The sequence below is a fragment of the Telmatherina bonti genome, assembly GCF_933228915.1.
Source record: "Telmatherina bonti genome assembly, chromosome: 21".
NCBI classification, from domain to species: domain Eukaryota; kingdom Metazoa; phylum Chordata; class Actinopteri; order Atheriniformes; family Telmatherinidae; genus Telmatherina; species Telmatherina bonti.
This window is the reverse complement of record NC_136630.1, coordinates 33,958,772-33,980,252: the sequence shown is the minus strand read 5'-3', so window position 1 is coordinate 33,980,252 and position 21,481 is coordinate 33,958,772. Positions and strand designations below refer to the sequence as shown.

Here is a 21,481-nt window from a genome sequence, read left to right as displayed (position 1 = left end):
ATGTTCCCTCGGAAACGTGTTGTTTATCTCATGTTCCCTCGGAAACGTGTTGTTTATCTCATGTTCCCTCAGAAACGTGTTGTTTATCTCATGTTCCCTCGGAAACGTGTGGTTTATCTCATGTTCCCTCGGAAACATGTGGTTTATCTCATGTTCCCTCAGAAACGTGTTGTTTATCTCATGTTCCCTCAGAAACATGTTGTTTATCTCATGTTCCCTCGGAAACATGTGGTTTATCTCATGTTCCCTCAGAAACGTGTTGTTTATCTCATGTTCCCTCGGAAATGTGTTGTTTATCTCATGTTCCCTCGGAAACGTGTTGTTTATCTCATGTTGCCTTGGAAACGTGTGGTTTATCTCATGTTCCCTCGGAAACGTGTGGTTTATCTCATGTTCCCTCGGAAACATGTGGTTAATCTCATGTTCCCTCAGAAACGTGTTGTTTATCTCATGTTCCCTCAGAAACGTGTTGTTTATCTCATGTTCCCTCAGAAACGTGTTGTTTATCTCATGTTCCCTCAGAAACGTGTTGTTTATCTCATGTTCCCTCAGAAACATGTTGTTTATCTCATGTTCCCTCGGAAACGTGTTGTTTATCTCATGTTCCCTCGGAAACGTGTTGTTTATCTCATGTTCCCTCGGAAACTTGTTGTTTATCTCATGTTCCCTCGGAAACGTGTTGTTTATCTCATGTTCCCTCAGAAACGTGTTGTTTATCTCATGTTCCCTCAGAAACGTGTTGTTTATCTCATGTTCCCTCAGAAACGTGTTGTTTATCTCATGTTCCCTCGGAAACGTGTTGTTTATCTCATGTTCCCTCGGAAACTTGTTTTTTATCTCATGCTCCCTCGGAAACATGTTGTTTATCTCATGTTCCCTCGGAAACATGTTGTTTATCTCATGTTCCCTCAGAAACATGTTGTTTATCTCATGTTCCCTCAGAAACATGTTTTTTATCTCATGTTCCCTCAGAAACATGTTGTTTATCTCATGTTCCCTCAGAAACGTGTTGTTTATCTCATGTTCCCTCGGAAACTTGTTGTTTATCTCATGTTCCCTCGGAAACATGTTGTTTATCTCATGCTCCCTCAGAAACGTGTGGTTCATCTCATGTTCCCTCAGAAACATGTTGTTTATCTCATGTTCCCTCAGAAACGTGTTGTTTATCTCATGTTCCCTCAGAAACGTGTTGTTTATCTCATGTTCCCTCAGAAACATGTTGTTTATCTCATGTTCCCTCAGAAACGTGTTGTTTATCTCATGTTCCCTCAGAAACGTGTTGTTTATCTCATGTTCCCTCAGAAACATGTTGTTTATCTCATGTTCCCTCAGAAACGTGTTGTTTATCTCATGTTCCCTCGGAAACGTGTTGTTTATCTCATGTTCCCTCGGAAACTTGTTGTTTATCTCATGTTCCCTCGGAAACGTGTTGTTTATCTCATGTTCCCTCAGAAACGTGTTGTTTATCTCATGTTCCCTCAGAAACGGAGGAACAGCATTGAGGAATTTCTCAGCTACCTCAATCTTCCAAAGTTACAACAGGATCAGGAAATGGTTTTGGACGCACCCATTTCAGTAGGGGAACTACATGAAGCTTTAAAACACATGCCCAGCAATAAAGCTCCAGGACCAGACGGTTTTCCAGTTGAATATTATAAAGAATTTTGGTCTATACTAGCACCCACTTTTTATAAAATGGTTTTAGAAATTAAGGAAAAAGGCCAAATATCTCAAAACATGAATTTGGCTAGTATTACAGTAATACTAAAACCAGGAAAAGACCCCAAACTCCCATCTAGTTATCGTCCAATATCACTAATGAACGTAGATCTTAAAATAATCAGTAAAGTGCTTGCTACAAGACTAGAAAAAATAACTCCACTTATCATACATCCTGATCAAACAGGATTTATCAAGGGACGACATTCCACCACTAATACGCGCAGACTAATAAATCTAATTGATTATGCCACCATACATAACCTGGAAACTACAATAATCTCTCTAGATGCTGAAAAAGCATTTGACAGGGTGAACTGGAAATTCTTATTTGCAACATTAAGAAAATTCGGGTTTGGCTCATCGTTTATCGACTGGATAAAGATACTGTATAGCAATCCAAATGCATGCGTCAGGACAAATGATCAAACTTCTCACAGCTTCAGATTGCAGAGAGGCACCAGACAAGGCTGTCCACTCTCCCCCTCACTTTTTGCAATCTTTATTGAACCCTTAGCAGCTAGCATTAGACAAAACAAAGACATTAAAGGCATTAACTGTAGAAATATGGAGCATAAGACCAGTCTTTATGCTGATGATGTATTACTTTTCCTTCAAAATTCACAATCATCCATCTGTCAGACAATCGCACTCATCAATAAATTCTCATCAATTTCTGAATATTCCATTAATTGGTCTAAAACCACCGTTCTACCCATCAACTGTTCCTTCCATAATACTCCTGACACTGCTTTACAGTCAGGAGATATTAGATACTTGGGAATAAACATCTCACCCAGACTGTCAGACCTTATAAAGCTAAATTATGTCCCTCTACTAAAAACAATTGAGGACGATCTCACACGGTGGAAATCTTTACCCATATCACTAATGGGAAGAGTTGCAACTATAAAAATGATGATTCTACCTAAAATCAATTATCTGTTTTCAATGATCCCCATTAAACCTCCCTCCACCTGGTTTAAATCACTGGACTCTAATGTTACTAGATTTCTCTGGAAAGACAAACCACCACGGATTAGTCTAAAAACACTCCAGAAGACTAAAGATAGCGGTGGCTTAGACTTGCCTAATTTCCAAAATTACTTTATAAGCAATAGACTACAATACATCTCTAAATGGCTTAAACCTAGCTATCTAGATGAACCATGGCTTAATATAGAAGAAGCTATGTGTGAGGATATGGCAATTTCAGACCTGCCATTTATCAGCACAGCTGTCAAACGCCAAAAATGCTTTAAAAGCATTAATATCAGCTCCTCACTAATGGCCTGGTGGGAATTTCTTAAACTAACCAAATCCTTGCTTATTCCATGCAAACTTACACCTATTTGGAACAATCCCGACATCCAGCAAAACCGGAAAATGATAAACTTCCCTCAGTGGAAGAATAAAGGAATAAAACAGTTAGAACATTTAATAGAAAATGGGAACTTTCTCCCTTTTGATACAATTACTTCACGATATGAAATCAGCAGCACAAAATTCTTAGAATACCACCAACTTAAATCTATTATAGGTAAGAAATACACCCCTGATCAATTAAACTTGCAGCTACCTATCAGGGCTGCAGAATTCTTAAATCTCAATGCCCCGAAACTGTTATCCAAAATATATAGATTACTATCAAAGCTAGACGATTCCATATGTCTCCCAACTTCTAAATGGGAAGCAGACTTATCCAGTAACTTTGACCAAAATGAATGGTCACAAATCTGTTCAAATACATTTACAATGACTAAGAATTCAAACATGCAACTAATACAATTTAAAATTCTGCATAGAACTCATTATACAGGACACAGGATGTTCAGGATGGGTCTGTCACAATCAAACATCTGTCCACACTGCACTGGCAACACAATTGACAGCTACTACCATGCTTTGTGGTCTTGCCCACCTGTCCAGGAATTCTGGTTTCAGGTATGTAAAGATCTGTCAAATTGCTTCAAATGTAACATCCCTACAAACCCCAAACTGGGCCTACTGGGTTACTTGGGTGAAATTAACATAGAATTTAATTCTGCAAACTTAGTCCTCACCAGTTTATGTATCGCAAAGAAAACTATCCTTCTAAACTGGAAAAGCAAACAAAGTCTGTGTATCCAGCAGTTCAGAAATCTCTTATTAGATCACATCAGTGTCGAGATGATGTCTGCCTCCTCAAGAGATCAGTCAGCTGAACTTTATTCCCTCTGGTCCCCTGTGATCAGCTCCATCACTTAGTACGGGGGGGAGAATGTGACCTTATTGCGCTCGGGGTTGGTGGCCGGTTGGGGTTCTCTGGGGGCTGTGGGTCTGTGGTGGGCTCCTGGGGGGGGGATTTTGACTGCTCCATTGCTGGAGTGGCTAGGTTTCTAGCCCTACTGTGGACCTGGATGGGCCAGCGGCTGGAGTTGCCGCGCAGCGGCGGGGCGAGGTCGCTGGCGGGGGATGGGTTGGCGGGCGTGACTCCGTAACGGGCGCCTGTGCCGCCGTGGGGTGGGCTGGGCGGGGTCCCGGGCTCCGGTGCCCGGGGTTGTCCCCTGTCTCTTGGGGGTGGGGGGTCGGCTTGTGCCGGGGGGGGGCTGGGCTGACCTGGACCTGCCGCTGCGGCGGCGGGCAGGTACGTGCTCTGGTGCCTGGTTGCGACCCTGGGACTTGTTGAGTGGGGGGTGTTTGATAGTGTGGATGGGATGTGAGTGTGTATGGAGGGATGTGTGTAGGGGGTGTGCGTTGAGGACTGGTGGCGGTACATAGGTATGTGGATGTGTGTGGGTGGGGAAGTGTGATGATGCGTGTGTGGGGGGGGTGTCGTGGTGTCTGTGGGGGGGGTAGTGCCGTGTGTGTAGGGGAGTGGGGTGATGCGTGTATGTGGGGAGTGGCGGTGGTGCATGTATACGGGTGTGTGTATGGGGGGGGAGGAGGGGGGGAGGGGGGGCGTGCTGTCTGTGTGTGTGTGGGGGGGGGGCAGGGGTGTATGTATGGGGGAGTGGGTGGTGCATGTGTGTGGTAGGTTGGTGGATAAGTGTAGATATGATGGATGGGAGTGGGGGAGATTTGGATGTGACGTGGGGGTCAGGAGGATGGTTTTAAGGGTGGGCTGAACGGGTGGCTGGGTGGACCTGAATGTGTCCGGAAGTGTGTGTGTGTGTGTGTGGCTGTAGGTGTGTGTGCTGAGACAGTGTGAGGTGCCGATGTGTGGACAAGGTGGGGACTTCATGTCCCCAGGTGGGGGTGTCCTCTGTGAGTGAGGGGGCGGTGGACAATCGGTCTGGGATTCCCCTTCTGCCGCCCCGCCTCCTCTTTGTCCTCGTGCCCCCCTTCTGCGTGTGGTGAGTTGGTCCCCTCTTGGGTCGGTGATGACTCTCTGGTTAGAGTCGCCGAAGGCTCTGGTTACGGGGATGGCTGTCCCCGGCTTGTCCTGGTCCTTGGGGGGCCCTGGGAGTAGGGGGCATGCCCAGTGCCGCGGGCGGCTCACCTTCTGGAGGGAAGCTCACTTTCCTCCAGACTTAAATCCCTCAACCCCTCTTCCTCCCCGCTCCCCATCACACACAGGCAGGGTATTGGGAGGTGTGCACGTGGCGCTGGGTGGTGAGAAAGGCCATCAAGGTGGTCTTGATCGCTGCACCCAGCCTCGGCTCACCTCCCAGTTTTAATTACACTTAGACACCAAACACCAAAACACTGACGACTCACATGATTAGGGGGAAGAGCATGCGGTGTATGGTGGGCGGGGCTGCTTAGGTGGTCCCTCTCCCAACACCGCGTGGCAATTCCCTCAGTTTTAATTGCAACTAATACATACTTCACAATCAGTCATAAGCGGGGGGGAGGCAGGGACGATAGGGTCTTCTCATGCCCCTGCTCTCGGGGCTTTACTGGGGGGGGGTACGGGTGGGGGAAGAGTGCCGTCCATTAGGCCTAAGTCTGGGCTGGCCTGGCTGTAGGAGGGTTGTCGCCGGCCCTGGGGGGGTGCTGGGTCGGCTGCGTCTGTGGGGTGGTGGGGGGGACGCTGGGAGTGGTGGGCGGTAATTATGGGGGCCCTGATCGGGGCCATCCTGTCCTCTGCCCCCTCTGAGGTATCTCACATGGGACATGATGGAGGGGTGAGGTGAGGATGTGTGGGAGTGGGTGTATGGGGTTACAGATGGATGGTGGGATGGCTGGGGGGGATTAGGGTTGGGGATATAGGTGGGTAGGGGATAGGGATGTGTGAGGATGAGTAGATGTGTGTGTGGAGGGGTATGTTGGCGCGTGGGTTGTATTGGGGTGTGCCTGTGTTGGAGGAGTGAGGGTATGTGTGTGTGTGTGTGTGTGTGTGTAGGGGGGGGTGTATATGCGGAATGGGATGTGTGAGTGAGGGTGAAGTTTGGAGGGGGGCTATGGGTGGTGGAGGGGTGTTTGGTGGGGCATGTGTGGTTGGGTAGAAGTAGAGGGATGGGGTGGCGGGGTGTGAGCGTGTGTGTGTGTGGGGGGGGGGGGGGTGAGCGTGTGTGGGGGCGGGGGCGATTGGGGTTCGTGTGACTTGGTATGGGTGAGTGAGTAGAGGTGGGGTGGGGTTGTATATGTTATGGATGATGTGCATGGATTGCAGAGGGTTGTGTGGATGGGGGTTGAGAGGGGAGTGCGTGTTTGGGGGGGGGGTATGCATGTATATGTGTGAGGGGAGTGCGTGTTGGGGGGGGGGGGCGGGGTATGCATGTATATGTGTGTGTGGTTTGGTGGTGGGGGGGTGGTGTCCTGTACCCGGGGGCGCAGCTGGTGCGCTGGGGTGCGACCTGGCTGCCGCTGGGTGGCGGTCTGGGGATCCTGGTCCTCCGTCGGTGTGGGCTGTGCCCTCTGCCTGCGGGGGCGGGGGGCTGCTCACGGGCTCTTGGGGCCCTGGGGCCTGCGCTCTGTCTGCCCTAGGTGGCCGGTGCCCGGCGGGATCGGCCCTTGATCGGCCTGGGCCTGCTGGGGCCTGTTCCCCCTGACTGCGGGGGACTCTGGTTGGGCACCTCCTTCGCCACCTCCTGGGCAGATGCATGGCTGGCTCTGGAGTGGGGGGGTTGGGGTCTGTACCTGGGGGTGACTGTCGGTTACCCGGGTCTCTGGGTTCTCCTGGCCTTCCTCTAGCTGTAGGCGGGCGGGGTCACATTGGCATGATCACTCTTCTCTAAACACGTTCCACTCTGAATGTTCTGCATGAATGTTCTGCATGTGTCACAGTCACTGAGTCATCCAGCAAGTTTATTCACTAACAGCAGGTACCTCTCTTTCTGTCTTTTTGACTTAACTTGCTAGTTTCTGGTCTTCATGATTGTCAATGGTTTTGTTCTCCACGAATCTAGAGTTGGCTTGTGTGGGTGTATATATTTATGTGTGTGGGTGGGTATGTGTGTGTACTTATGTGTATGTGTATGTATGTATGTGTATGGATATGTATATATGTATGCATATGTGTGAGTGTATGTGTATGTATGTATATGTATGTGTATGTATGTGTATGTATGTGAGTATGTATATGTGTATATATGTATATATATATATATATATATATATATATATGTGTGTGTGTATGTATGTGTATATGTATGTATGTATATCTATCTTTATGTATGCATGTATGTGTACATGTGTGTGTATGTATGTGTATATGTATGTATGTATGTATATATGTATATATATAATGTATGTGCGAGTGTATATACATATATATGTAGGTGGGTATGTTTGTGCATATACATGTATGCATTGATCTCTTTCTTTTGTTTTTTTTTTTTTGTTTTTTTTATGTTCTCTTTTCTGTTCTCTTTCTGCCCCTTTCCTGTCCTTTCCGGTCGGGTCCAGTAGCATAAACTCTGTAATACAAGCTATTATCCAAAACAAATTGAAAAATAAAATAAGAATCAAGAAATACAAGGGGATCATTACATCTACAAAAGTTCCCCTTGGCAAAATAAATTTGCTCAGCAGAACACAGCATCCAGAACATCAGTCTGCTTGCTTAAATGCTGGACAAGACAAAAAAAAAAAAAAAAAAAAAAAAAAAAAAGAAACGTGTTGTTTATCTCATGTTCCCTCGGAAACTTGTTTTTTATCTCATGCTCCCTCGGAAACATGTTGTTTATCTCATGTTCCCTCGGAAACATGTTGTTTATCTCATGTTCCCTCAGAAACATGTTGTTTATCTCATGTTCCCTCAGAAACATGTTTTTTATCTCATGCTCCCTCAGGAACGTGTGGTTCATCTCATGTTCCCTCAGAAACATGTTGTTTATCTCATGTTCCCTCAGAAACGTGTTGTTTATCTCATGTTCCCTCAGAAACGTGTTGTTTATCTCATGTTCCCTCAGAAACATGTTGTTTATCTCATGTTCCCTCAGAAACGTGTTGTTTATCTCATGTTCCCTCAGAAACGTGTTGTTTATCTCATGTTCCCTCGGAAACTTGTTGTTTATCTCATGTTCCCTCAGAAACATGTTGTTTATCTCATGTTCCCTCAGAAACGTGTTGTTTATCTCATGTTCCCTCAGAAACGTGTTGTTTATCTCATGTTCCCTCGGAAACTTGTTGTTTATCTCATGTTCCCTCGGAAACTTGTTGTTTATCTCATGTTCCCTCGGAAACTTGTTGTTTATCTCATGTTCCCTCGGAAACTTGTTGTTTATCTCATGTTCCCTCGGAAACATGTTGTTTATCTGAGGAATTTTTTGTTAACCTCCCGTTTCCTCTGCATGAATTTCACAACAACCTAATCTGTGTCCGCAGCGTTCCGACCTTCCAAGGTCTTCCTGCAGAAACTCTCAGTAAATTGGCTGATGTCATGGAGGAGGTGAGTTTTCCATCATATCGACACTCTGCTGTAAAGCAGCAATCTGAAACAGTTTTCTGTGTTTAGACTCACTATGAAGATGGAGAGTACATCATCAGACAGGGAGCTCGAGGAGACACCTTCTTCATCATCAGCAATGGGAAGGTCAGCTTCTTCCTCTTCCTCACTGACATTATCATCGTGGATTTCTTCACTCATCATCTTTTAACCGTATCCCCTACAGGTAGACGTGACACAGGCTGATTCAGCCAATCAGGAGCCAATACACCTGCGGGAGTTGTCCAGAGGAGACTGGTTTGGAGAAAGAGCGCTGCAGGGGTAAGGTCATGTGACCCTAAACTTTACACTTTCAGGGCTTTTGTACAGATGGCCCAGAGTTCGTCAAGAGCATTGTCAGAGTGGATTCTTAGAGATCCCAGTATGACCCAAAACTTAGCCTAGCCTAATTTTAACTTCCTTCCCAGTTTGTGAGTTGGCCAGAAATCCACCTTCCCTTCATTCCCTTAATGGTATGATTTTAGTCTGTTCTAACATGTGATTGGCTGCATGGTGTGCCCATCGCTGGCGAGGAGCACATTCCATTTCTCACTTACAGCACTAGAATGGTTTTACAAGGTGGAATATTTTATGTAGAATCCACTCATTTTAAAATTTTTAATTTATATTATAAAATGTTTTTTTGATTAGTTTTTAAAGTGTTTTTTCAAGGTTTTATGTTTCATTGAATATTTTGTGTTCTTTCTGAACATACAAGACATTCTGACAGTTGTATCTAAAATATTTTAAAGATAGTTCAGTTAGCAACATCATGCTGGTCACATGACCAACCTCCTTTCAGGTGAGGATGAATCCAGTTCGATGTCAATCCTGCAGGTGGGATTCTGGATGATGTTGGAAAATTATGAAGTTTGAAAGAGAAGAAAATGTTTTCTCAGCTTTCTAACTGAGGAGCTGGTTGGTGGTTTGATTCCTAACCGCACAGGTGCTAATGAGTCCAGGGAGTTCAGGGTTCAAATCAGAAACTGGTTTTGGATCAGTGAATATGAACCACTGACATGCATTTGGTTTTAACTGTGTGTGTGTGTGTGTGTGTGTGTGTGTGTGTGTGTGTGTGTGTGTGTGTGTGTGTGTGTGTGTGTGTGTGTGTGTGTGTATGTGTGTGTGTGTGTGTGTGCAAAGGGAGGATGTGAGAACAGCCAACGTTATCGCCGCTGGGACTGTCATTTGCCTGGTCATCGACAGAGAGTGAGTATTTTTTTCTCACACAGTGAAACTGAGATTGATAACCCAATTGATCTGTTTGATTGGCTAATTCAGTATCATCAGCTTTGTTTATGAGAGTTTCTGGCTGTGAGCCTGTCAGATGGTTTAGTGATGCCACCCTCTGCTGGTCATCATTACAAACTGCATGTTAAACCAAACGGCTTCAAGCAGAAACGAAGCAGACAGAGATTAACGTCCTGAGGAGATTCTCACAGAGCTGCAGCTAACACTTGTTAGATAAGCAACTGTTTTACCTACTATTTCTGCAATTTATCAAATAAGCAGGAGAAAACAAACCAAATTCTAAAGTCTAAAGAAGTCTGAGTAAAATGCAAACAAAAGTGGAATCTCATCCAGTCATCCTTTGTTCCCAGTAGAAGAACAACATGTCAGATGATGAAACTTAGACATTTTCATCAGAATGAAATTATTACAACACATCTGTAAACACCTGGAACAGGAGACAAAAGTCTGGAAAACTGAAAACTGACTGAAGAATCTGGTTGAGGTCGAGCGACAAAGACGAACCAGGACTTCACTCGCAACATCAGATAAACAGCATGTTTCTGATGAAACATGAGATAAATGACATGTTTCTGAGGGACTATATAGAAATACAAATCTTTCTAATAGGAGAAACAGTGTTACCGTGGCAACCCATGAAAAAATAGCCTCTTCGCCATGAAACATGGCTCATATCCCTGCAGAAATACATGCAATCTGCACTGAAATCGACATTTACATTTATTAGGCTCTTAAGACATTAATTACACTATGCATTGTGAGGGGGCATGAAAGTCCTGAAATTTAGCTCACATGTGTAACATCTAACACCTGTTGCCATGGCAATGTCCGCCATCTTGGAGTATATGCCAATTTTTTCACTTAATGTGCATTTTATTTGAACAAAATGGTTTGAGGGGATTTATGCGATTGACCCCAAATTCGGCAGGAAGCTTCATGACAAGTCTTGGGCCAAATGCTCTTCCTGTGGGAACCCACAACAAAAAGCTTTCTGGTCATTAAAGTATACTCGTATTTCCACAGAAATACATGGAATCTGCACAAATTATTTATATTCATTATGTCCCCAACATATTACTCTATGCTGTGTGTGTGTGTGTGTGGGGGGGGGGGAGTTTGACGGAGTACAACAAAATTCGGCACACGTGAAGCCGAAGATGACCAAAAACGTCATTTAAACACCTATTGCAATGACAATGGGGTGTCCACCATCATGGTGTTCACAAACCATTTTTTTTACTTTTTGCGCATTGTATATCTCCATGGAAACACATTGAATCTGCACCAACGTTAACAAGATTAAGATAAATAGGAGAATGACATGATTGGCGGGGCCCACAGTGTTTGGGCACAGTTCTTTTCAAAATGCTAGTATGTTACTGAAAAGGCTAACTTGCCCAATAACAATATTATTACTTGCGTAATAACACGTTAGAAGGTTTATCAACATGATGTAATGATGATGAGTTCTTCATTTTTACTAAAGACTTTTAACAAGCCGCTGAACATGAAACGTGCGTTTTGTAAATTAGTTTAGTTAGTTTAAAAAAATAGTGTTAATATCTATAATTGTTTTATTAGTTTTAATAGAGAAGTTAGTTAAAGGAGTTATCATCCGAAAACTACACTTTTCCAAGTTAAAACGTGTGTATTGTTTTTTTTTTTTTTGTTTTTTTTTTATTCGCCCCCGGGATTTCATCACCCCTGGGAGCTAATTGCATCAACCCACCCCTCTTCTACGCCTAAATACACCTGCTGGGCCTGCCTCAGTCACCGTTATCAACAAGCTGTGAGAAGATGTGGAAACAGCGGTCCCATGTCCACTGCTCGGTTATCTGTTGCTAAAACCAACACCAGGATGTTTTTTCTCTCCCTTCATCAGCGGACCAAACTACCAGGAACAGATGGATTACATTATTTTTTGCTGATAATGCACCTCCATCTCCGCCATCTCTCTATGCCAATAACGTTGTTATTATCATCAAAACAGCACTTCTGATTTTTTAAGACCAATGCCCAGTGATAAAGCTTTAAATTTGTCCAGTCCACCAACCCCTTCTGCCACATTGAAGGGCAGACCGTTTTATGCTGGGTCGTTTGCGGTTCCATACATAGCTTTGCTATAAAAGTCTAGTTTCTGCCAATAGGCTATAAGAGGGTCAATAGAAGAGGTTCAATAGAAATGATAAAGATCAAAGGGGACAGAGGGTCCTCTTGTCTATAAAATTGTCTATATAAAATTGTGTTGAGAGAATTCCTCCTATACATACTTGGGCAAATGGATTTCCATTGTGTTTAAATCATGCTTATAAACTTATAACCAAACTATTTCAGAACACTCCACAAGAAAAGGTCATTCCAGGCAATAGAACGCCTTGTCTGCGTCAAGGAATAGCAAGCCCCAGGCAGAAGAAATATTATGTGCGGCTCTTGGTACATGAAATGTTTTCAGCAGCAAAACCCCAGGACTGTCAAAAGTAGAGATTTTATTTGGATTGTTGGTACGTAAAATATTTAGCTTGTTTCTCTGTAGAGATGGAAAAACAGACCAGTCTTCTTGAAAATCAAGCTCAGGATATGTTACTGCAAATTGGCTATAACGTACCCGAAAGAGTTGTGTCCAGAACAGGGAATAAGGAGACGTGATCCAAAATCCAGTAGATGTTCAGAGTTCCAAAAAACCAGAGAGACTTAATCAGCGGAGGCAGAGTTCCAGACTGGCAGACAGGCTCGGAAACCAGGAGGAGGAAAAGCAGGTCATACACAGGCTGTGAGGAAGACATACAAAAGGCTTGATGCGTGCAGGGGAAAAAGCTCTGACAATCTGGTAGTCAGAAAGGGGAAGGACTGTTGCTTAAATAGGGGGAGGGTTTGGAATTAGAGTCTAATCAAGGTGCCTTCAGGGAAGCCCCAAAAATCCTCTCCACCATGACGTCATGACAGTACATGTAAAAGTTGACGGACGATGTCGGCACCCAGACAACTCTTGATAAACCCTGTTTGCTCTGGGCTGATGAGCTTCCCAATATTTTAAGATCAGTATTAATTAAGGAGATAGGAGAGTAGCTAATGTTTCCAAAGGGTCTTTATCAAGTTTAGGAATGACTAATAAAGACTGTATTTAAATGTGAATAAAAAAAAGCCTTTATTAATTGCATAATTTAACGTGTCTAACCAAATTGGGCCTAGCATATCCCAAAGAGCCAGATAAAGCTCCACAGGAATACCTTCTATACCTTTGTTCATGGCCTGAACAGCCTTGAGCAATCCCTCTAGAGTAATAGGGGAGTCGACCAATTTAGCCTCCTCCGGTGTTAATTTAGGAAGTTCAGACCTTGTGCACACGTAGCCTGGCTTTTTAAAAACCAAATATCTTCCCCCGCCCTGTGATGGACTGGCAAGCTGGCAAGACTACTGGGATAGACTAGCTTCTCCCGACCCTTCGTTGGATTAAGTGGTTTGGAGAATGAATGAATGAATATCCCCCCCCCTCCGGCCAGTGAAAAAAAAATGAGTCCACACAAACTCGTTTCTCAAAAGCAAATCTATCCATCCATATCTGCAAAACCGCGTTGTTAAGCACATTCATAAGCATATCAAACCTTTAAGCGGCGATAACACCCCTAATCCTATCCAATCAGAATAACCTTCTGTCTCACAGTGTCACTTCCACAAAACAGGAAACATGCCACCAACGTGATCTGGTTAGGTGGCAGAAAGTAACTGTCCTTAATGTCGTCCTTTTCCCTTGATTGTTTATGTGGAGTGGTATTTGAGCTTGTAAAAACAAACACAAGCGCATTGACAACAGATAGCGCCATCACAGTTTTGAGGACATCTATGCTGTTGTGTATGTAAAAGAGTTAAGTATGTGGTGTGCCTTTATTTTGAAAGGCTGTATTGTGTTGGTGAAAGTTTGACGATCCTGACTCATAATTAAAGGCGGCGGCTATGCCAGTTCTGCAGAACCTATTTGTGTTCTTATTTTACATGTCATAAAAGTATAGGCGCATGAACAAGACCCTCAGTTACAGAAACAAAGGTCGCACATGTGACGCCATGGCCTTTTCTGTTGCAGATGGTGACGTTTAAAAATCCAAAACCTCCAGTTATACATGTCCAAATGCACACGTGCAAATGGAGAATTCCCAAGTCTTCACTTTGGTTCGACGTATTTAAAAACATAGTTTTTGAGTGCATAAATCTGCGTCGTGGTGTGGACAACAGGCCAAATCGGGTTAAGGTAAAGTGCATGTGTTGTGCAACATGGGTTGTCATAAAATGTTTTATTCTGAAAGAGTGATTAACAATAGCCTTCTATTATTCTAAATGTGCTTTGTGTCCACATCAAATTGATGGTGTGAAAATCTGTTTGTGGTTTGGACAGACCAACACTGGCGTGAAACAATGGTCCAAGAGGACAAGCAAAGGGTTGGCAATTTTAGAATGGAAAAAAGAGAAAGAAGATGTGGAAACAGCGGTCCCATGTCCACTGCTCGGTTATCTGTTGCTAAAACCAACACCAGGATGTTTTTTCTCTCCCTTCATCAGCGGACCAAACTACCAGGAACAGATGGATTACATTATTTTTTGCTGATAATGCACCTGCATCTCCGCCAGCTGCAGCCTGTTTGGCATTTTGCAGACATTTGGGAAAAAAACAGGTGAAGACGGCATCAACCATGTTGGAAAGAGGTGCCTTTGCAACTTTAAGATCACCATCAATGCAGTCGGTAACTTTTGCTACTGATATAAAGTTATTTTTGCCGTGACTGAAACGTGACTTAACCTGATGCAGGTGATGCTAATGCTAATGGGACAAGCCTTAAGGTTTTACCTCCTGCTGTGTACAAATGAGCCCCATGTTTTATTTTCTTGTATCTATCATATGCTCTGCCACGTAAAAGTTTGTAAATGACTTCTCTATTTCTTATTTTTAATGCCTGCTACCACACAGTAAGTACAGTATTCATGATGGTTGGTTTGTCATGATGCTGGTGTTTTCTTCTGACCACGACATGGCAGTTGTCATTTAATCTAACACGGTGACCATCATGTAGTCTAATGCTGCCATCATCTCATTAGGGAGGAGATGTATTTGTATTACTGCATCTTCATTTCCAATAGCATCAGATTTTATCACTGAACCATTAACCATTAATTTCACTGATATTTTTACGTAACGTGTGTAAAACGGGAGCTGCGCAGGATGTAATATTTGCAGATAAATTTTACTGGTAACACTGGGAAGAAATGAGCCTCCTAGAGGCTGAAGCTGGTGAACTGTCTGTGTTCCAGAGGCTGTAGTGTGTGTAGTCATCATTTACTTTATTAGTCCCGTAAGGTCCAGTGGTGGAGGGTCCTGCATATTACCACTGAGGTGTGGACCCCAACCTGCTTTCATCTGGGTGGTTGCTATGGCAACGGTCTCTGTGGATATGGGGGTCTGACTTCTGGCGTATATGGATCTGAAATATATGTTTTGTCACATTCACATCAAGTCAGATATTTATTACTTTTTTAAAATATATTTTTTTTATCTACATGAGGTTTGTGGGGGACAAAATGTTATTTGTGTATAGCAGTGTGTGAAAAAAAAATAGTGTGTTTTTAATATTCTATGTTGTATAATTTGGTGTTAAAACCTGTTTTATTTAATCTTTTTTTTAAAGTATGCAAAAACATGCTGTTACCTTTGGCAGGAAAGTTCTTTATAAAGTTTGATTTTATCTGTTGGTATTACAATATTTTGATGACTCAGACTGCAGTTATTTACACCTACAATCTATTCATGAGATGATCTGATATTTTTCTAACTTCTATTTGCAGATTTTAGTCCAGCACGTCTCATGCCATACGCAGCACCAGCAGGTAGATGTTAGCTGATAGACTGACCTGGTAATGCAGGCAACAACTGGAACACAGCTATTATCAGGGGCTTTCCACCCTCACTTCAGAAGTACAGGTTTGTCGTCTTTTTCATTCATTTTACATACAGAAAAATGATAATCAATCAAACACATAAACATTCTGGAAGCAAAGAGGTCAGAATCTGGTTCTGTGCAGAAAAGAAACCCAGGCGACAGCAGTGTAGGTGAGATCTCAACTCAATCTGGAGGAAGATGATGATGAAGACAGTGCTGTGGAGCCTTGGTCATCCGGCTCCAGAACCATGAGAGTCCACATAAAACCCAGAAAACTCAGCTACTGTGTTAACAGAATCAATAACTAAGAGTGAAAATGATCATTTTTATTTTATTACATCGAAAATGAGCATTGATTTTATTTCTGTACACTAATAAATGTGTTTTTAAAGAGCTGTATTTTTTTTTTTTACTTCAGCTTTACATTTTACATTCAGAAGTCAGATACATAAATGTGTACATGGTAAAGTTCTGTATTTACTTTAATTCAGTTGCTTTTGTCCTTAGTGACTGCAGCAAAGTTACTATTTCTTATATGTAATATGAAATGGCAAGAACATATATAATCACCTTTTCCAGTTATTTGCCATTTGAGTAGGTTTATTTCTGAATTTTTGGGCACTAAAGAGAAACTTGCCTCCCATTCCCTCCGACAGGTAAATGTACATAATCCTGCTTATAAATGTTTTCTGCATTTTGTAATGAAAAAGCATTGAAGCAGACTGGTTCCACGCCAGGATGTTGGGTCAGACACGGAGGAGTTTGGACCTTTATCCTTCTGAGCACCTAAGGAATTCAAAAGAGAAATTTCATTTTCTAAGCACAGTAATAATATCTTGCTGTCTATTTCTGTTGGAATGTGCAGCTTAACAGAAACAATTAGACCAACATAATAGATGGTAAGTGATGCTGGAATATATAAAACATGAGTCTACATAAGTCAGCAGGAAGCCTGATCAATCATAAAAGATATTTGACTTCATGTTATTTATCTGTACAAAAACACAGCAGCCCACATTAGTGGTTGCATCAACCAGAGATTTGTCATGTTGACATAACATTTTTCACACTCCTAGCAAAAACGGGAAATCTAAATAAGCTAATTAATTTAGAAAACACTTGACAGTAAATAAAACCTAAATAAAAAGCGCTGCTTTGTGAAATTCCGTGTGGTTAAAATGTGTGTGTGCTTATCTGGGTGCAGACCGGCCGGCAGCTGAACACTGAATGTACCAACCGGTTCAGTCAACATCCGTTTAATTTTTTACAACTTTAACTTCGGATTTTTTTAAAAAGTACATTTATTGTTTTATAAACGGTCCAACACAGAATAAAACTGAGACGTATTAACATGAACGACATGCCTTGTTGTCAACATGCTATCTGAACTGGCAAGGTGACCAGAGATTAAAAGTGACGACTTGACCATTCAGAGACAGATTGTTGTAAATGTGCTCCTTCCACCATCTCGTGTCTTCTCTCTCAGGCTCAGAGTCCGGTTCAAACATCAATGCTGAATTCAGAAAGCTGCTGCTGTCGGGTTAGCTGCTATCACTAGCCGCTAATGTTTTTAGCATTGAGACTCACTGTTGCCAACTCCTCAGTGAAGAAAGTAGCTGCTGGCTGTTCTAAAAGTCACTAGAAGTCACTAAATGACATCATTGCTAAATTTGCATATTTGGCCATGTAATATAATGGACCTTGTAGGAGAGAATAACGGGAGAAACAAAAGGTCAGCCAAAACCACCCTAAATATGTTTAGTACTATGAATAAACTTTTTCTAATGGTTGGTTTTTTTGCCACTGAAACAAGTTATCACTTGAAAAATAATTTTGAATACCATTAGACCCACATTGTGTAAATCTGCTTTATCCTGCTTTGTTAAATGTTAGATTATCAAATATCATATTTCACCAAAGGATTGTTATGTTGTCTGGAATTTGAGTTGAACTATTATAAGACGTTGTTTTATGGATATATTTTTCAGTTGTCATGTGTATTTTATTTTATTTTTTTACATAGCAGAGTTTAGCATAGAAATCAGTCTTAAAATACAGGCAGTATGCCCTCGTATTGTCTCTAATAAACGGCTTCAGCCAACCTTTGACTTCAGGGTTTGATTTAAACTCCTTTCTGTACTTTCTAGACACATAACAAGCTAAGTAATATTTAACTTGTGTCACACACACACAGTGGATGAGGTGCGTAAATGAAAGAGGCTGTGAATGTAATCAAATATAATTAATTATTTTGCCGCGACGTGAAAAACTTTGCAATTTACATCCCACTCTGTAAGCCAGGGTGGGATCAGTGGTGAATTTGCACATGCATCATTCATTTTGACTTTTTTCAAAGAGTAATGCGTTTGAGTATTAGTTTCTGACAAAAGTAACGTGTTACTGTACAACACTGATTACAAGTGAGTGCTTGAACATGTCTATTAGCAGTGTTAATAGAATAGAATAGAATAGAATAGAATAGAATAGAATAGAATAGAATAGAATAGAATAGATGATGCCCTATGGAAATCCAAACGAAATCCTTATGGGCCAGGTGCCTTCCCTGCTGAAAATTTACTAATTGCATTCAAAACCTCTTTCTTTTGAAATGTACTTTTCTAGACTATCCCTTGTCTCCATCCCAAGACATGACCAGCCCCTCTATGAAGTTGCTCATTTTATAACAGTCAACCCCCGGAGAGGAGTATAAGTCAATGTTAAAGTCTTTGAAGATATCATTAATACGTTTGGGATCACACACTAATGTGGCATCATCCCTGGTCTTAATTGTGGAGATGCTTCCATTATTTTTCAGATCTGCCAAGCTAATAATAATTTACCACTTTTATCCCCATGCTATGGTGGCTGGGAAGTGCAAAACAAATTAAAATAAAAAATGTTTTTTAAAAAATCTCAAAATTCGAAAACAAAATGACACACTGAAAACTAATTCACAATATAAAAAAACAAATTTCAATTTCAAAAACCAAGTTTAAATTCTTAAAAACAAATTATTTTAGGAAACTAATTTAAATTCCCAGAAACCCATTTGAGAAAACAAGTTTATATTTCAGGAAACACTTTTTAAAGAGCTGAGACAATCAACAATTGGCAGAAGACTTTTGCAAATCCCAAATCAAATTAACAAAACACGGCTTTATATGAAAAGGGAGGGACTTCAACACCAAAAGTGGCACAATGGTGACATCATTTTCTAGTACACACCAAGAGTTTGTAGTCTGCTTGTGAGGGTGAAGTCAGCAGTGCAGTGTAAGCATGGAGCTGTGGTGCAGCTGTTTGCACGTTCAATTCTTGCTTGACCATTTTGACAAATTACGTCAAGTAGTTGTGCTTCTTCTTCTTACTGTCATATGTCAGGCGCTTTGAATAAAAGTGTCAGCTAAATGACTGTAGAATAGAAGAGAGTACAATATTTGTTGTTTAGTCTTGACCATGGCATTTTTAATCACTCTAGTTGTTAGTAGATTGTATTCAGTCCTCTGGTACTGACTTATTACTGGTTCCTAAAGTCAGAACTAAAACATACGGTGAGACCTCTTTCCATTATTATAGTCCTGGACTGTGGACCCGCCTGCCAGAGAGCTTCAGGGCAGCAGAGACTGTTGATGTTTTTGAGAAGAGGCTCAAGACCCACCTTTATAGCTTAGCATTTAACTGAATTTAATTTTATTTTATTTACCTATCTTGTTTGACCTCATTTATTATTTTATTTATTTTTAAATCACTTAATTTGATTCCTTAATTTTTGGTACATTTTTGTGAAGTCCTTTTATGTATTTTTATTATTGTTGCTCTTATTTATTTTTACTGTTTCTTAAGGTTATTTAACTTCTGGCTTTAACTCCAGCGTTGTCCTTATGGGGATCCAGCATGCTGGGGACCCTGCCTGTTTGGTCTGGGGGCTGCTGTCATGGTGACCGCTGCTGTTTGAGTGGCCCGGGGTCCTGCACTGCAGCTTTACGACTGCGGGGTGGCCCTTGGCTGCCTGGGAGTTGTGCGGTTGCCGTGGCAATGGCCCCTATGAGCATGCGGGGGACTTGCTCCTGGTGTGGATGGATCCCTAGGTATCGTTTCCTCACATCAGCACCAAGACAGAATTTTGATCACTTAATTTAAGTTTTATTTGTTTAATTAAGCTGTGTAAAGAGACAGTATTCAGGGAATGATGTATTTCGGGGGTGGGGGTGTTTGCTCGCTGTCCTTGTGTGTGTATAAGTGTTTGGAGAAAAAGCTTTGGAGAAAGAGTTTGCGTCTTTATTGTTTTTAAATGTCTTGTTATATACTGTTTGTTTTAATTCTTATGACTTGATTTTATCTTGTACAGCACTTTGTGTTGCCCATGGCATGAAAAGTGCTCAAGAAATAAACTTTGATTTGATTTGATTTAAAATATCAAGAGTTCCATCACCATAAGTGCAAGAGTGTTCTTTTACTAGATTCCTCATCTCTGATTCAAGTGTTTTGATTTTCAGCTTATGTTGTTGTTTTTTTCCATGATGTAAAACCTATAGTTTCACCTCTTACATAGGCTTTCAAGGATTCCCACTCAGCTTTTGGCGAGGCAGACCTATTTTGTTAGATATCTATTTAGTTACTAATAAGTTTGGTATAGTCTGAGTCATTAAGTAAGTAATTGGGAAAACAACAAATTTTGCAACATTCAGATGTGGTCTTATGAGCCATCTGGAGCACAAGAGTGCATCATAGCTAGATATTCACATGAGAATCTAAGGTGGGATATATTGGCACGAGTAAGAAAAATATAAATTCTGGAGTAACTTTTATGGGAGTGCGAGTATATGGAGTATTCATTTGCAGTTTTATGTTTTTCTCTCCAGACATCTATCAGTTTGAAATCTAACATTTCTTTTTTCAGAATCTTAGCTGCCTGGGACAAAGTTTTTTGGTTAGAAGATGACCGATCTTTGGACAGGTCCAAAACTAAGTTTATAGCACTGTCAGTAAGAAGTTCACTCGTGTTACAGGATAATGTGAAAAACAGACTTTGGAAGAATTTTGGGCAGTCATAGTTTGAAACATAGATATTAACTAGTGTAATAGGGTCATCTGCAAAAGAACCTTTAAGTATTAGGTATCTACCCTGTGCATCTTTCTCAATTTTATCTACTCGTAGATATGGGGGACATTTTTACCAATCAATGTGGCGACACCTCGAGATTGCGACGTAAAGGAGTAAAAGGTCTGCCCTTGCCATTGATGTGATCGTTTGACATGCTCAGCATAGGTAAATGTAAATCTGCAGTAAAGCTATTTATTTTGTGATTCTTAAGAAAGTTAAGTCCTTTTTTTTTTTTACGTTTTGAGAGATTGTTAATGCCATTAGTGTTCCATGTCAAATACTTATACAGTACAGTTGTCATTTTCTTAATCTATTTCTACTTTGTAGTCATGTAAAGGCCAGAGATGACCAGACCTATAATCCTAAACCATTGTCTTGTTTAAAGGGTATTTTTCTGTGTCTTGTAGATAGAATAAGAATAATAAAAAAAAGTATACCAAACTCAATAGTGCCCCATTTTGCCCCAACCCCTACCCAACTGAGGGATTATTGAAACCAAGGTCTACCTGATGCTTTCCTTGTGCAGCTGAGACCTATATTGCTGCATCACTAAATGGTACCTATCCCCCTTACAAGTTAAGTACTCGATTATTTATTCAGCCAGATTTGCAGCATCTTATTATAGAAAAATAT

The 21,481-nt window shown here is 41.7% G+C and overlaps 1 protein-coding gene across 3 annotated transcripts in view; it reads left to right on the top strand.

The window, feature by feature from the left end:
• Positions 1 to 21,481, top strand: part of LOC306771514 (cGMP-dependent protein kinase 1-like) — a gene marked incomplete at its 5' end in the record, with an annotated part of 208,945 nt that overhangs the window by 117,200 nt on the left and 70,264 nt on the right. For all 3 annotated transcript variants that reach the window (XM_079260682.1, XM_079260683.1, XM_079260681.1), the window contains 4 exons: positions 8,473 to 8,536; positions 8,603 to 8,680; positions 8,760 to 8,854; positions 9,716 to 9,781. In XM_079260682.1, coding sequence (XP_079116808.1) covers positions 8,473 to 8,536; positions 8,603 to 8,680; positions 8,760 to 8,854; positions 9,716 to 9,781 — 303 coding nt within the window. The remainder of the gene's footprint in view (positions 1 to 8,472; positions 8,537 to 8,602; positions 8,681 to 8,759; positions 8,855 to 9,715; positions 9,782 to 21,481) is intronic.